This window comes from Cicer arietinum, chromosome 6 (assembly GCF_000331145.2).
Source record: "Cicer arietinum cultivar CDC Frontier isolate Library 1 chromosome 6, Cicar.CDCFrontier_v2.0, whole genome shotgun sequence".
Classification (NCBI taxonomy): Eukaryota; Viridiplantae; Streptophyta; class Magnoliopsida; order Fabales; family Fabaceae; genus Cicer; species Cicer arietinum.
The window spans coordinates 2,176,349-2,192,696 of NC_021165.2; the positions used below are offsets into that span (position 1 = coordinate 2,176,349).

The window sequence follows — 16,348 nt, forward strand, 5'->3', positions numbered from 1 at the left end:
GAACAGTTTCAACAATCAGAATTCAATGTTTTGTATCTCACTTTTGACACACCTGATCATTCAGGTAGCTTGAGTGTGCAGACAATGAAAGTGTCTCATAAGGACAGAGATGAATTCAAGGTTGTAGGAGGAACGGGTTCGTTTGCATTTGCTCGCGGTGTTGCGGTTTTTACTCAGACGGATAAACAAATTAGTGAGGAAGCTATAACTTATCATGTGAAACTTCAGCTTGAATTCCCTAATCATTCTCCAAAGTTACGATCATGAACTGAAGCAGAGTTTTTAGTTTACTTCGCTTTTGGTTTACTCTGATGCTTTTTTGTCAGAAGAATTTTTAAATTCTACTAACATCCAAGAATGAATCTTCGAGGTCATAGATATGTCAATAATAATAATAATAATGTGTTGTTAGAGTAATTGATTTGTTGGAATTGCTTATCAAGTATTGTATTTTATTTGATTAATTAGAACAATAGGTTTTTCAGACTTGCGTGTTTAATGTCCCACATCGGCCACGGGAAAGTGCAGAAATAATAGAGTCTTTATAAATAGAAGTAGCGAAGCACGTACCAAAGTATCTTTGCGCTTGGGGCAATGACGCAGCTAGTGAGGTACTAACCGAGGCGCGTCTATTGCTGGTTGAAAACTATTTCCAAACCCCCTCTTAGGCCTGGGTTTTGCTCAGGCCTTAGAGAATTTCTGGAAGGGCTCCCTCTTTTGGGTAAAGCCCTACAACCATAGTCCAAATATTTTTGTATATTTAACAATAATGTAGTATATTTTAAAGAACGCAACATTTGATATTTTTATTATATTTCGAAATTACAAATGATGTAGTTAGTTTCATATTAACTTAATTACTATATTGTTTTTAATAATAAATGGGAATTGTTATAAATTAATCATTTTAAACATTTATATAATTTAAAATAATTGTTTTACAAATTTGTGTATTGTAAGTAGTATATATCGAATTATTAATGAAAAACTATTGTATTTTCTAATTGTAAGTTCTTTTTTAATGGGATCTAAATATTTTTTATTAAATTTTTACGTTTCCGCGGCTCTGTGCTTTGCCCCCATAAAAATGCATATACAAATTACATTGTGAGTTTAAATAATTTATGTTGAAAATACAGAACGCTAAAAGATCCATTATTGAATCCTATGTTTTGTACTTTAACAACACTAATTTATGACCAAAACAAAATTTACTTTGATTTATCATGAAGTTAGGAAAAGGGTAAAATTCTTACATATATGAACAACATTTCAATTTTGGGATGCCAAATCAGATTTGAAAACTCCCAAACATAAAACTCCTAAACATGGAAAAGTTCAAAGTATAATGTTTGCCGTCCATGTTAAGGGAGTGACTTTATTATCAGTACTACTATACCTATAATTTATCCTTTTATCAAGTGTTCTAATATAGTGGTTAAGAAATATCTAATACATATTAACTTTCTTTGAATATTTAACTAACTCATCAGTGTTCTCTTAAGTGCTACTACTAAGTTCAAACTGAATAAATAAATCGATTTAAATCACTGGTACTAAAAATAAATAGATTTGTATACTAGTAATTCATACCGAAAATTTTACCATGTCACGTTCCCCAAATGAGTTGCTCAGCTCTCTTGGGGTGTGTTCTTCCCAAGCAGACCCTCGTGAGTGAGGGAATTGCCAATCTAAACTTCACTCACAAGTCACAACTTCTTTCCATTCCACCTGCCCTATATCGCATAATTCAAGTTTTAACCTTGCAAACCAAAGTTCTGCACGTGCTTTGCTTAGTTCAATGATCCTTGTAACGATGCTCGTTAATTATAAGCAAGTACTCCAATATGACACAAGTTATAAATATTCTAATCACTGTAATCTAATTATATTTGTAGGTATTTCAGTGTTTTATGCTATTAACTTAGATGTTGAGACTTATTCGCATATTTATCCTCTTGATTTTAGCGAATTTGAATTTACTTATTTAATGGCTTGTTAGCATATTTTATATTTTTCATCTAGTTTCATTAATGTTGCGATGAATCCATCACCTCTACTTATATCACAAAAGCATACTTTCCATGCCTCAGTTGTGCCAATGGCAATGCCATCCTCTCCCCACTATCATCAAACTGCTCTCCGCCTCATGTGCAGCTACGGCGGCCACATAACCCACCACGACAACAACTCCCTCTTCTACAACGGCGGCGACACTCGCATTGTCGCCGTCGACCGCCACACTTCCTTAAAAAACCTCTGTTCTCATCTCTCTCGCTGTCTCCTTCATGAAACAAAACCTTTCACTCTGAAATACCATCTTCCCAATGAAGACCTCGACAACCTCATAACTGTCTCCACTGATGAAGACCTTCAGAACATGATCGATGAGTATGATCGTTTGGCTTCAAACCCTTCTCCTTCCCCTTCTCGACTCAGAATGTTTCTGTTTTTCTGTAAACCAGTTACTGCTGTTTCCATGGACACGCTTCATCTCGATGATCATGATATGTGGTTCGTCGAAGCTCTCAACAACTCAGGGATTCTCTCTCGTGTTGTTTCTGATTCTGCTGCTGTGGATAATTGCCTCCTTAACCTTCATGATAATGATGATGATGATGATGATGTTAGTGCCGCTGCTGGCATCAGTTTGCCTTCTCCAGATTCACTTGCAAGGTACCATTCATCTTTTTATTTAGATTTATATTATTAGTTGAATGATTATATTATGTTTTAAAGTTATTATATTTGGTTTATGTACACAGTGAAAGCAGTAATGAATCTGCAAATTCTCACTCAAAAACTGTTGTTTACTGTCAAGATCTTGGCCAAGCTGAACAACATGTGGACAATAAAGGTACCACTTTGCCAAATAACATCAAAAGTGAAGCATCTAATCAAAATCAACAACATCAATTTGACTATGTTCACCGTCCTATAGGTACAGGTCAACTACCAATCTCATCCTACTACCCCATTTATACCCCACAATCACATCAACATCTTCATCAGTACCCAGTTTATGTAATGCCTATTGGACTTGGACACAATTTACAATCCAGTATAACTTATCCAAAGGTCACTCCAAGTGTTTATAAAGCTTCAAATATTGCTAATTTTATTCAAATACCACAGCCAATTCCTATATCTCCCTCTACCATGAATAATTATGGTTATGAATATGGTGGATCTATGCAAGATCAAGTATACTACACACAACAGCAGCATGCAACTGCACCACCTCAGTACCACTCAATGACCCCTTTATCAGATGTTTCAAAACAGTTTGCTATTGACAACATCCAGCAACAAAACAACACTTCATAGCAAATATAATTTGATTAAGAGAAAAATGTACAAGTTCGATTTATGTCATCATTCTGAGTCTGTTTCTAGTTTATACTATTTTGCTATGATAATAATCAATCCATGCATATAAGGTCTTAAATAAAGGTCTGCAACTGCGATGTACTACCATTTTTTTATGTCACATCAATTACATTTGACATGGATTGTCTATACAATCAAGAATTGCACAGTGACTACTATTTAAAACGTTGAACCTTGTTACTTTGCCAGTAAAATAATTGTGACTAATGTTTGATTAGCTTAATAGACACAGTGTATGTACACTAAGCACATATAAAAATCTCTGACTCCAAATTATCCTATATAACTAGTCCATTAGGTTATTAACTAAATGCAATAGTTCAGCTAAATTAAGTTGAACAGCCATTTTTATTTGGAGCTTTTAGTAGAATTTCTATCTGTGGAGGAATCCACCACAAATAAAAAACACATGAAATAAATTTCGTAACATACGGCAAAGGCATATTTTACATATTACGTTAATGACAGAGATGTAGTAGTTAGACCTGCATATTTCCTTAGTTCATAACGAAAGGAAAATTTTGATAACATTCCTAGAAGGAAACTCAGGAGTCAAACTTAATTTGGCTTGATGACACAAATGTTCTATAGGCACGATTATCATTTGTACAGTTATGCCGTTTTATGAAACAAAGTTACAAAACAAGCAAAACCCTTTCCTGTGAGAAGTGTCTTCTAAATTTATGCTAATTGAGAACTTATATCTTAAAAAAGAAGTTTTTAAGCCAAATGAATTTAAAATACAATGATGGTGATCTATGCCTTTTCATTAAGATTCATAACACAACATGTTAGAGAATTTCACAATTTTGTTTGGAGAGATTCTTCTCACCTCGAAGGTTGTTTTGTTGACTCGATGTTCATTTTATTGGGATGCACAGATCACATTTCCTATGCTTGGTAATTGATCTTCGTTGGCCCCGTAACACATGCTTGGTATTATACCAGAGAGTCCCACATTGTTAGTTCACAAATACAACTTAGCAGGTGTCAGATATAAAAGCAGCAGCGAGTCCATCTTACAATTCATACCTTTCTCGGCCTTTTGGCTAAGATCAAGTGTAGTATCTGTTCTTATCAGTTTAATATCTGATATGTGGTCCAATGGGCCACACGATATTAAATTACTTTTTTAAGAGGGAGAGGCCACTTCAGTAGCTTGCTACTGGGCCTCTCGTGGGTCGCCTATGCGTTGCACTGCTGCATAGGCTGGCGCACCCCACCAACGAAGTTTAATATTTTGTCTGAAAGAGGATTATCATGTTTGCGTTATTAAATGGCAATTTGCCCTTTGAGCACTTGTTTCTTGCTCCTCTAATATGTAAATTTTGTTCGTTTTTTTGTTAGTTATTTACTTTGTAAATGAGATATATCTGACTCCCTTATTTGATGTTATTTTCTCTCTTTCCTTAAAACCAAAATAAAAGAGTGAAGAAACATTAATATCGACTGTCTCATAGTTAGACTGCAAACTACTTCCAAGTTTTTTTGCCTAAGTGAAGATTGTGAGGTTAGTGCTAGAGAGTTTGCTGAGCACGTTGGTACCAGATTGGGTACATTGCGCCTATTATTTTAGGAAATGTGTTCGACATCTCTACTATGTACTTAGCATCATCACACCAATAACTATGGTACCCAGCTTATGTAATGCCTATTTATTAGAAAACATGGGTTGATTAACTATTTCATTGAATCAATACAATTGAAAAGGGGAATGAGCATCTTAACTAACTGAAGTTACATAACTAACAAGTATGAGTAACAATCTAACTAACTATGATTGAAAATAGACTAAGTAAATGAGAAAAAGTTAAGATTAAGTGTCTAAGTCAATCAATAAAAGCTAAGTCTGTCAGCCCCTAATCAGCAAGCTCCCAGCCAGTTCTTAGTCACCCAGCCAGCTCCTTGCCAGTGAATCAACAAGCTTGAGTATAAGCTTCATCCTTTGTCTTCTAACACTATTGGACATTGATCTACAAGACAAATAATTATGGTGGATATGTGCAACACAAAGGTTACTTCACACAACAGCAGAATGCAACTGCACCCCCTCAGTATCAATCAGATGTTTCAAAACAATTTCCTATTCCTATAAACAACATTCAGCAACCAAATGGAACTTCACACCAAGTATAATTTAATTAAGAAAAAAATGTGTATTATTTATATGAAAATGAATCTATTGCATAACCATACCTGTTTTTCTTATGTTATCTGCAACAATGACAATAATCCAGTTGAACGAGGCAAGCTATTTTCATTAGTATTTTTTTTAACTTCTTGTTGATTTCTGTGTAAACTTTTTTGTACTTCTGTTAGGTTGACAGCCAAACATGAGATTTCTGAAAGTTCAGCCATTCATGCATCTTTGCACTTGTCATGTTTTGAGTAAATTAATAATTATATACTAGTATGTACAAGTTCAATTAGCACGTGAATGTGGTTTGAGTAAATTAATGAAAATAGGTCCAAATGTTGTTAGATTTAATAACACGTCAACTTATCTCATTATTCAAGAGCATTGCTTTTGATCACACATGTGGTTGTCAGATTTATAAGTTGTTGAACAAACTTCACTCATCACTTTAACAACTGAAAATTGTAATAGAACAGAATCAACATGACATAGGTGTGGTACTCTGCTCTGTCATTTTCTTGATGACATCAAATGAATCTATAAACATGCTTAAGAACTCAGACATAGAGATTGCTATCTGCATCACATGATTGCGTGTATTTGTTAGACTCAGGCTTAATTCAACATGAAAAATAGCTCCCTCATAGTAACAAACCGTGCAATTGCTTTTACATTTTAATCTCAGTTTAAGACTTGGGTGCTGTGACAATTATAACTGAGGATTAGCTATACTCAAGTACACTTGCAATTGCAATTGAAGAAACTTTAAGTATGCTGTCTTCATCTTTCATGTCTTACAAATTTCAGGAATGGAAATAATTCCAGCAATCACCATATATACCACTAAACTAACTTGCACTTGGTAGTTTTGAATGAATAATGGATTTTCCAATTTCCATATCCACTAAATAACTCCAATTCATTCATAACCAAGATGAACATCATGTACCATGGAGCAACAGGTAACTCCAATGCATGCAATCTAACTATTAGTTCTTTTTTGTACAAATATCAACATTATAAACTCCACAAAATAAGAGCTCTAGTGCTCCTACTACATTATAGAATCAATTCTTAAGAATATGTTGATAACTGATAATGCTAATATGCATATCATTCTAACAGACACACAACACTGGCACTCAAAACGAATGAGTGAATAAAGATGATGATAAGATAAGCATCAGAAAATATTTTGCTTTAAGACAATAAGTGAAAGTAGTATATTTCATTATTCAATTTATTTTCGAAATCCATGAGTTGTCTTTTTCGCAAAAGAATAAGTATAACTACTAACAAGTGAATTCCCAGACTGTGTAATTATAGCCCTTGAGGGATGTTTCTAACTAGTGGGCTCAACAAGCTGGCATATTAAGAGTTCGTGTGAAACTGAGCAGAAGATACAAATGTTAAAAGTATTCCCAGATAAAAGTGGGGGAAGAATGAAGTAGGTGAATAAAAACATTTTATTCACTCTCTTAGACATATGAATCCTTCTTTTTTTCCCATTTCATTCGTATCCCTTCATCAAGAAATTAAAAAATTTATTTGCAGAGATTCTCCACAGCTGTAAAATGTTTTGCTGACATAAGATTCTCTGCTTTTAATTACTCTATGTTTGCCTCGTAACACATGCGTAGATACAATGGATTACACAAATATAAGTTCCAAGCTGCTGTTGCGTAAGAGTCCCACATCGACAGTACAGAAACGTAACTGAGTAGGTGTCACATATAAAATTAGAAGCAAGTGTGGAATTCAACTCATACCTTTCTCGGCCTTTTGGCTAAGATCAAGTGTAGTATCTGTTCTTATCAGTTTAATATCTGATATGTGGTCCAATGGGCCACACGATATTAAATTACTTTTTTGAGGGGGAGATGCCACTTCAGTAGCTTGCTACTGGGCTTCTCGCGGGTCGCCAATGCGTTGCACTACTGCATTGGCTGGCGCACCCCACTAATCCAAGTTCAATGTTTTGTAATTTCATGTATCGTATTTGTATTTCCATAAAGTACAGTCACCTCTGACTCTGTCCGTTTTTATTTATGTCATTTATGTTTGTTTTAATGTTAAAATAATATGCGATTGCAAGGAAAATTAGTTAATAATTTGGAAGTTTGATCGCATTGCTTTAACGTTTTAAATCAACTCACGTAGTGAGAAGTTTGAAAGCACTTCAATCTTTTGGCCTAGTTGATAACTGTGAATAGTGCAATTGAGGATCGTTTTAAGAAGGATCATATTACCCAGCAACCAATAATGAGTTAAGCACGTTAGTTAATAAGCACAAGAGTATGTTTGGATCATTTTAAAGAGTGGGACCTATGTGTAAATCATTGCTATTAGTAACCAAAAAAATAATAGTTATTTATTAGTAACCAAAAAGAAAATCATTGTTAAAAGTCTATATCATTTACAAAGTCACCCAGTTTCTCAGCTCTTACAAAGTTGAAAATGATAATATTTTGCTTGTCTTTCATTTAGAGATGAGAAGTTGATGTAAATGCAATTCAGCTTTTAAACCACATTCAAATATTTTCTATTCATTTGGAAAGAGAAGTGACGATCTAATTAAAGAAGAAACATAAAATTAATCCATCGATAAGAAACTTTCTCCCAATAACATTGTCCACACCTCAACAAGGAGGCGTAAGTTTTGAACATGAAATGATGATTGACACAAAAAAATGGTAATTCTTACACAAGTGGAATATGATAAAAAAAAATGATAATTCTTACACAAGTGGAATATGATAAAAAAAATTATACACCTATTGTAGGATGAGAATGAAGTGTCTAAAATTAACATCAGAATTTTCTCACTCAGCGTCGTGCTGCAACCTGGTGCTTACACACAGGGCAGAAATTTTTGTGTGCAACCCATTGTTGTATACATTGAAAGTGATACAAGTGATCACAGTTAAGCCTCCCAAGTTTATCATCCACTTCATACTCTTCCTGTACTCAAAACAATACCAATTTTACTCAATCATTTAAAAAGTTAGCTTACTGCATTGCATTACAAAATGTAAAATAGAAACTTTATGATGTAAATGAACTTTTAATATCATAACTTAAATTTTACAAACTTGCTATACCTGACAAATGCTGCACTTTTTGTCTACTTGATCCGAAATCTGAAGCTTAGTCTTCGTTATGTAAGGTTCCATCTCATCTTCTTTAAGTCCTGTATTGACATTACCAATTCTCTCGCCAAGCTCAAGCAATTGCTATCAAACACAAACTAGAAAATTAGACAAACATAAAACAAACATTTGTATCTATCAACAGGTTGGGGATGAAGTTATTAAAATAGAAAAATAATAGAATTGATTATTGGAGAAATAACTCACCTCATATGACATGTTATCAACATCTAGTCTCCAGTCTCGGAAAAGGTCACGCCGTCCTCCCATTAGTATGCTTCCTTGAAGCACCATTATCTTCAGAGTGACAACAATAACAAAAATATACAAATTTATTAGTTGTCGACTGCAATAATATCTTAGCAAATACTTGAATGGATTTAAATAAATGCTCTTATACAAACAGACAGATAGTGCAGAGGGATTAATCTTTGCAGTTGCGCACAGAGAATACCCAGTTTACACCTAAAAAAGACAGACTTATAGTGCAGTTGAACAATTCTAAAATTGCTTTGCCAATTAAACTTCTCCAATAGTTGCACCATTAAACCATCTCTTCTACAGTTCCAATTTTGTTGGAGAATACCATCAGATTGACTTACTGACACCATCTATAGTCTAGCATGTGGGGCAATTTTCACCAATCTTTAGCTTAACAAGACAACTGTGATCAAGATTCTCACTCCCCAAATTTTCTACCAAAACTAACATGTTAATAAGCCACTAGGGTTGGTCTAGTGGCAAGGGGTTTGAGTAGTATGCACAAGGTCATAGATTCAAACCTCATTGTCTCCAATGTACACAGAAAAAACTACTACTGTTAGAACTTAGAAGTTAGAAGCCATTTATTTTCTCGAATGTTGTCAGAAAACAAGAGCAAAGTTAAGAACATGAATCAGTATATTCTATTCAAGGTAAGCCAATCCAATTTTACAATTTTGAAGCCAGTACATTCAAGTGCTACCCAGAGTAACCTGCATTGATGATGAGTTATAATTTTGGCGGGGAAAAAATCAAGAGTGAATTACTACTGTCTTTTGATATAAAAGACCAGATTATGCTTGGTTTTTATGAATCATATTCATAAAAATAATCAGAATAATTCATGAAAGAATATACAAGAGCATGAGCAAACTGCAAACCTCAGAAAAATCATCAGAAGAAGGATCTCTGATATGGCGAGGGTGCGCTGCAGTTCCAAGAGAGCATGCTGTGAAAATGTCAGGATCAGTGTCCGGAAAAGAGAAGGTTTCTGGATAGACAGTGCGCCTTCGGAAAGAAGATGAAGGCTGCCAATGAAGCAAGGTTGTTTAGTAAATAATCACGTTAAGGAGTTTTTTTCATAAGCTAAAAATTTACCAAAACTCCCATATTTATAGCACAAGGAGTGCCAAATATTAGAAAACAAAATTGCAAAAATATGAATTGTAACAGGGATAGGAATCCTCACGGAATCAGAAAATGATGGTGAAGTACAGATTCATGTTAAGGAATTTGAAATCAAGAAAATGATAATGAGAACAAATCAATACCAAAAATCTGAACTAACCATAGACATATTTCTACCTAAATCACAACAAACATTGGGAAAGAATATTGAGAACAAATCAATACTACACTATTGGTTTCATATTATGTGTCTCATTTAGGTTATGCACACTTCTTAAGAAAATCATTGAATATATCAACTTATACGATAAAATTAGTTTCATTTACTAATATATCTTTATTAATACCAGTTAGTAGAGTAGTTGGGTGATTTTGAAATCTAATAAGGGTATATTAGTGGAAAATAATTAATGTTTCATGAATATTCTAAAGTGAAAAAAATAATTATAATTTTCAAATGAGAAACATAATGAGATAGAGGTAGTAACATATTCTCAAAACTTCAAGCACATTTGTAAATGAGAAGGTTAATGAGTTCATTGAAGATCAAATCCATCAGAAGTACCGGAGTTTGAGCCCTAATTGGAACTATTATTCATCAAACTTTACTTACCTCTAAGTCTGTTTCCCTAGGAACCAGAGTGTTATGACAAAACTACTCCTTCTGTCTCATATTAAGTGTCTCATTTACCGTATTTATTTTTCTCAAATTACATATATCTCTTTATTTTCTCAAATTAAATGGCTCATTTACCCTTAGTTATTATATCACAATTCATCTAACTACTTCATTAACTACGACTAATATAGATATTTTAGTCTTCCCTCAATCTCAATTTAAATATCTCATTTGCCTTTTTTCTGTCTCAAATTATTTGTCATTTTACAATATCAATACAACATTAAACTTTTTTCCACTCATATACATTTATTTATTTTATCTCAACTCATTACACTTTTCCAATAACCACAACTATTTTCCGGTAAGTACAATTAACAAGGGTATTTGAATAAATGAAATTCATTTTATCATTGAAATCAACTCAACTAATAATTTTCTTAGGAATTATGCACGTATCAAATAGACCATTTAAATTGAGACGGAAGGAGTAAAGAAAACTTATTTAATTATTGAATAGAAGAAGAAAAAAAAATAAAAAAGAATGAACCTGTGTGTGAGTAATCTTATGAAGATCAATTTTAGGCCTTGAAGTTGAAGAGACATTGACATTCCTCTTTGAAACAACACAATCAACAGAAGCAGCAACATCTGGTGAGAACCCAATTCCAGGAGCACACCAAACATCTTGAAAATCAACACCATCGTTCTTACTCTTCCTCTTCTGCTTCTTTTTCTTTGTTTTCTTCTTCTTCTTCTTCATTTCCCAATCTGCTGACGCTCGAATCACCGCCGGCACCGACACCTGCTCAGACGCACCGGCGCTGCACCCTAGACCTCTGAACGTTGCCGCCGCAGCAGAAAAGTTAGTTTTTTTGTTGGTGGTTTCATTGGAGAATGTGGAGAGAAGAAGAGAGGAGATTGTGGATTTGCAGCGAGTGGATTGTAAAATGGGTCGGGTATCCGTTTCTGAAACCGGTTTGTTGTTTCTGGGTCTTCTCCATTTCATGTCTTCTTTCACAAAAGGCATCGTTCTGTTATCGTTACACTTTCACAATTCATTTTGCACAATATATATTTTTTTATTTTTTACTTTTATATTAATTAAGGTAAACTAACATTTTTATTCCAATTAAATCAGCTTATTACTAATATTATTAATACGATAAATTATAAATAATCTAAATTTTCAAATAAAATAAAGACGAAAGTGACATGACACTGCAATTTAGAGAAACTAAAATATTAGTTTAGTTGTTAACTAATGAATAATATTTGTGGGGGTGCCCTTTTGATGTGGGGTCCAGATACCTTGTTTGAGTGGTGTTCAATCAGTCTGTGTGGACTGACATTTCCTTTTGATTCTTTTTGTGCTTTTTAAGCCAAATTGATGCTCGAGAAAAAGAACAAGTTTAAAATCTACAAATTATTCTCATTTGGACTCTAGTGGGAGGGCAGCATGGTAATTTACAAATAATTTATGTTTAAAAATTTAAGTATTAAGAGGATTAATTTTATTTTTTAAATGTTATTGATGTAGAAAGTCAAACTACTACTCTAGTCTAGTCTAGGTAGATATTTTTCGAAAAAGTTATTTTTCTAAGAATTTACATGTTTTTTGTATAGATATGAAAATGTTATATGGAACATGTGATATTGCAGTACAGAAAATTGTTTTTAACTTTGTATTATACCCAATAAAATGTGAAATCATGATCAGGCTTTGAAACATAGACATGTTGTAACTTTGCAAGAAACCGTCAAGAGTTAAAACATTTGAAAATATTTTATTTTGGGGACCCAAATAATTTTTAGTTTTAATGCACTTTTATTCTCTCATATTTTTATATGATCAAAATTACTGAAATAAAAATGTATTTAAGTCTTAATTTTTTTTATCAGGAGGAGATTGATATTGTAAACAATTGCTTATTGATTTGTATGGCCCGATCTCTCTTAAAACAAAATTTAAAATTTTATGACATATTGATTCTATATAAATAAAAATTTAGTAAAAAATCATATTAGTTAATTTTTAAATTAATTTTAATTTTATATGAAATAAAATTAACTTGATAGAAAATATTGAATCATCTTTTGAATTATAAACGTCGCTTTAAAATAAAACTAACGTTATTTCAAAGTTAATATTCATGGTTACCGATCTCATGAACATCATAACACCTATTGGCAACAAATTACTATCAATAAAATAAGTTGTATCCAAAAGTAGACAATATACTATATTTAGTAATGAGAAAAGAAAATTTCAAATGTGTATGTATGATCTAAATAATACATTGTTTAAATAATTGAAAAACTAATAAAAAGATCTACAACTTTATTTCTAATACAAAAATCAAATTATAACATAATAAAATAAGCTACTACAAGTTTAGAGTTTAATGTATGATATTGTATTTATTTATCATAACTATTTTTTATGATAATATCTTAAGTTATAAATTTCTTTTTGAGATAAAATGCGTGTAACTTAAAAGCTATAAATAATATATAATTCTTATGAATATTATATAGATAAATAATATCATTTTAAGTGTCTATTATTATTTAAAGTGGATTATTTATATCTTTTAAAATACTTAGAAATATTTCACCTTAGTTTTGTTCTTTCAATGCAAAGCTGATCTATTAGATATAGAGGCTTACTACGATATTTAAAATTTGGAATAATTTTTTAGTTAAATAATTTTTGTTATCAAATTTTATTTTTCAAATGTTTTAAAATATAAAATTATTATAATCAATTTCGTATAATTTTTTTAATTGATTTAATATTCGTTTAGATAATATTAATATTAAATAATATTTTTTTAAAAATTAATTTTAAAAATAATAAATATGAACATTTTATTAAGTAAATTTTTTTTATATATATTTAAAACTATTTCTTTAGTAGTCATACCCTTAGCCACGCCTAATTCAATGGCATAACCAATTTAACATTTGATGATATCACTTATTCTCAATTGGACCACTCTTTAGCCGGTTTTTAAGACCTTGACTAAATCCTATGCCTAACCAAAATGGCCATGTTGATTCCCAAAAGAAAATTGTCCCTTGTCTCTTGTCCCTTGTGACCTATATGATGGTGTGTTTTTCTTTTCCTTTGAAGAAATTACTTTGTCACCAAAACTTTAGTTCACACTCATATGTCTATGAAAACTTTTCAAAAAGGCTACAAATATAGTGGCGTATAAATAGCAAAATAGATCATAAAATGGGATTACAATAGATTAAAGAACAAAAGCAAATTTGCACCCAAAATAAAAAATAAAAAAAGCATAAGGACAAATTTTCATGTATAATTTTTCCAATCTATAGCTGATTTTGGACCACATATATTGAGTGTATGAAACAAAAGAATAATTTGGCCGGTGAACTTAATTTTCTAAAATAAGTAAATTTTTGTTAAAATGTTTAGGCTAAACTTTCTATTTTGACATGATTGATTGGTTTATGGAAGGGAAAAAAAGAATCTTTTTTATTTGACCATTAATTGCTTGCAATGCACATTTTAGAGTTTTAATGCAACTAAACATTTAAATATTTGTCTTACGAACTACAGTAAAGAGTTCAGCCAATTAGTGTTGTTTGATTTAGTTATTAGTGATTTCTAATTGCAAAGAATTTTTGTTATCTTTTCATCATATATAGGAGTCACATGATGATGCCAGTTAATGCTGAACTGTACTCCCAAAATCCCTTAATCGAATAACTAAATATACTATATGGTCACTTTAATCCTTTATATGTCACACATTTCTTTCACATTACTGTATAATTTGTTTTATATTAGTACTAGCTAGTAGTATAGCTCAACTAGCTTGAGATTAATATGGTAAATAATAATGGGTTAATTTGACTTGCTAACTTTCATTATTTAACTTTTGCACACACACACACACACAAAAAATTACATTATTTAATCTCACGGTTTCATAGATAGCGATTATTTCCTTCTTTTAGAAGGCAAAATTGAAATTAGCTTTATTTAATTTTTGCCATAATCAATTAGAGTGCAATATATTGTGTCCTCCTTTAACTCTAAATTGTGAAACTATGATAATCTTGCACATAATATATAGTTTATGATGATTATTCATAAGATTATGGTGGCCATTAATTGTGCCGAAAGTTAGACCATGATCTCTCCATATCTTTTATGATGCATTGCATTATTAATCTATTAAAGTCAGAACAATATTATTAGGAGGCATTAATTAATAGTGGTAGTAGTAGTTGCAATTAAAGAGAATGCCTCTACAGTATTAGTATATGCATAAGAACATGTTCTATTACTTCTTTTATAAAGTGTTAAATCCTTGTGACAATAAATATGAGATTTAGCACCTTTATGTTTCAATAAATATGAGATTCTCATGTTTGCAAAATTTTGATTTTCAAAATTGAATTGACTCAAGTAAACTTAATTTCATTTTCAAATTTGCTAAATTTTGAATTTACAACCAAATAAACACAAAAATAATACCTAATACATTATTCCATGAGTTAACTTCTGATTTGGAAGTGAGTCACAGTAACAAAGGATTGTTGGTTTGGTTGATGAGTGTTATTGCCGCTAAGTATCATAATATCATTATTTAAACGTTAATTAATTCTGTAAAATTAACTAAAGTCTAAAATTGAAAAGGACAAAAAGTGTTTGCTACTTCTAGATTGGAATGCGTGTAATCAGCAAAGCAAGAAAAAAATCACAATAATGCATTTCTCTTTTCACACAGCTTAAGTATATTCCTTTTTAATTTCCTAAAATTTTAAATTTAATACTAGTTTTAGTTTTTTATTTTTATTAATTTATGAAATTGATCTCTCTATTTTAAAATCTATCAGTTTTAGTAGGTTATTCTGATTTTTTTAACTAAAAAATACTGATATAATATATTTTAAATAATATATCACGTGATACGATGATATAGAATGATGCACATCTATAAAATTATAATAAAATCCTATAAGAACTTAGGGTTTGTTTATTTGACTCATTTTCTATTTCCATCTTCACAAAAAACAGAAAATGGTTTGATTTTTTTTATATCCATTCTAATTTTGATATTCATGTTTTTACCATTAATTTGAAATATGTTCATGTTCATTTTGATTAATTTCTTCCTGTGTGTTTCAGAATGTCAATTTGCTTATGTATAGAATTTCATGTTTTGTAAGCTATTGATGACTATCATTCAATATAGTTATGTAGAACAAGGGTAATGAATGGTATTTGTGTTTAGGATGAGAAGCCCATATAAATAATAGTGGAATATGCTTTTGTTACATCAAATGTTTAATTAAAAAGTTATATGCTAGTATGTTCTTATAAGGTTACTCTGTTAAATCTAATAACTTTCTAGGTGATTTAATTTTCTATAAAAAGATGTGATTGTTGGTGCTTTATTGGCTAATTGTATTGTGTGGAACAAAATTTTGAATTGTTCTCACCTTTGTTTTCTATTGTCACGTCTAATGCCATATGTAGTTTTCTTCTGAGCATATGACTTAATTTTTTATGTCATAATGCCAACTTAGTTATATAGAATTTCTTATTCCCTTCCCAAGGGTTTGGTGAGAGAAAACAAGGTTACTGTGTTTTGGCAAATGTTATTATTGTTATAAAACTTGTTT

At 31.4% G+C, this 16,348-nt stretch overlaps 3 protein-coding genes and 3 non-coding genes across 8 annotated transcripts in view; 5 read left to right on the plus strand and 1 right to left on the minus strand.

Moving 5' to 3' along the window:
• LOC101509634 (uncharacterized) overlaps window positions 1-735 on the plus strand; it is a 2,126-nt gene extending 1,391 nt beyond the window's left edge. Inside the window, exon 2 of the mRNA XM_004503342.4 lies at window positions 7-735. Coding sequence (XP_004503399.1) covers window positions 7-267 — 261 coding nt within the window. The 3' untranslated portion in view covers window positions 268-735. The remainder of the gene's footprint in view (window positions 1-6) is intronic.
• LOC113787419 (U4 spliceosomal RNA) lies at window positions 577-729 on the plus strand. Its single transcript, XR_003473923.1, has one exon. It is a non-coding gene; the product is annotated as a U4 spliceosomal RNA (small nuclear RNA).
• Window positions 736-881: 146 nt separating the features above from the next.
• On the plus strand, window positions 882-4,616 carry LOC101509962 (uncharacterized). Of its 2 annotated transcripts, XM_073370170.1 has the most exons (3): window positions 882-2,676; window positions 2,766-2,857; window positions 2,942-4,616. In XM_073370170.1, the coding sequence occupies exons 1-3, from the start codon at window positions 2,042-2,044 to the stop codon at window positions 3,325-3,327; spliced, it is 1,113 nt and encodes a 370-aa protein (XP_073226271.1). In that variant the 5' UTR covers window positions 882-2,041; the 3' UTR covers window positions 3,328-4,616. The 2 variants fall into 2 exon arrangements, with proteins under 2 accessions (XP_073226271.1, XP_027191512.1); XM_027335711.2 differs by having other exon boundaries at window positions 2,766-4,616.
• Window positions 4,419-4,613, plus strand: LOC113787311 (U2 spliceosomal RNA). The gene has a single exon (XR_003473818.1). It is a non-coding gene; the product is annotated as a U2 spliceosomal RNA (small nuclear RNA).
• Window positions 4,617-7,292: 2,676 nt separating the features above from the next.
• Window positions 7,293-7,487, plus strand: LOC113787333 (U2 spliceosomal RNA). Its single transcript, XR_003473841.1, has one exon. It is a non-coding gene; the product is annotated as a U2 spliceosomal RNA (small nuclear RNA).
• A 614-nt stretch (window positions 7,488-8,101) lies between these two features.
• Window positions 8,102-11,755, minus strand: LOC101510167 (uncharacterized). 2 transcript variants are annotated; one of them, XM_004503260.4, is made up of 5 exons: window positions 11,235-11,754; window positions 9,819-9,965; window positions 8,884-8,973; window positions 8,629-8,760; window positions 8,102-8,488 (listed from the first exon to the last, which is right to left on the minus strand). In XM_004503260.4, exons 1-5 carry the CDS (start codon window positions 11,712-11,714, stop codon window positions 8,354-8,356), a joined length of 984 nt encoding a protein of 327 aa, XP_004503317.1. In that variant the 5' UTR covers window positions 11,715-11,754; the 3' UTR covers window positions 8,102-8,353. The 2 variants fall into 2 exon arrangements, with proteins under 2 accessions (XP_004503317.1, XP_004503318.1); XM_004503261.4 differs by lacking the exon at window positions 9,819-9,965 and having other exon boundaries at window positions 11,235-11,755.
• Between the last annotated feature and the right edge of the window lie 4,593 nt (window positions 11,756-16,348).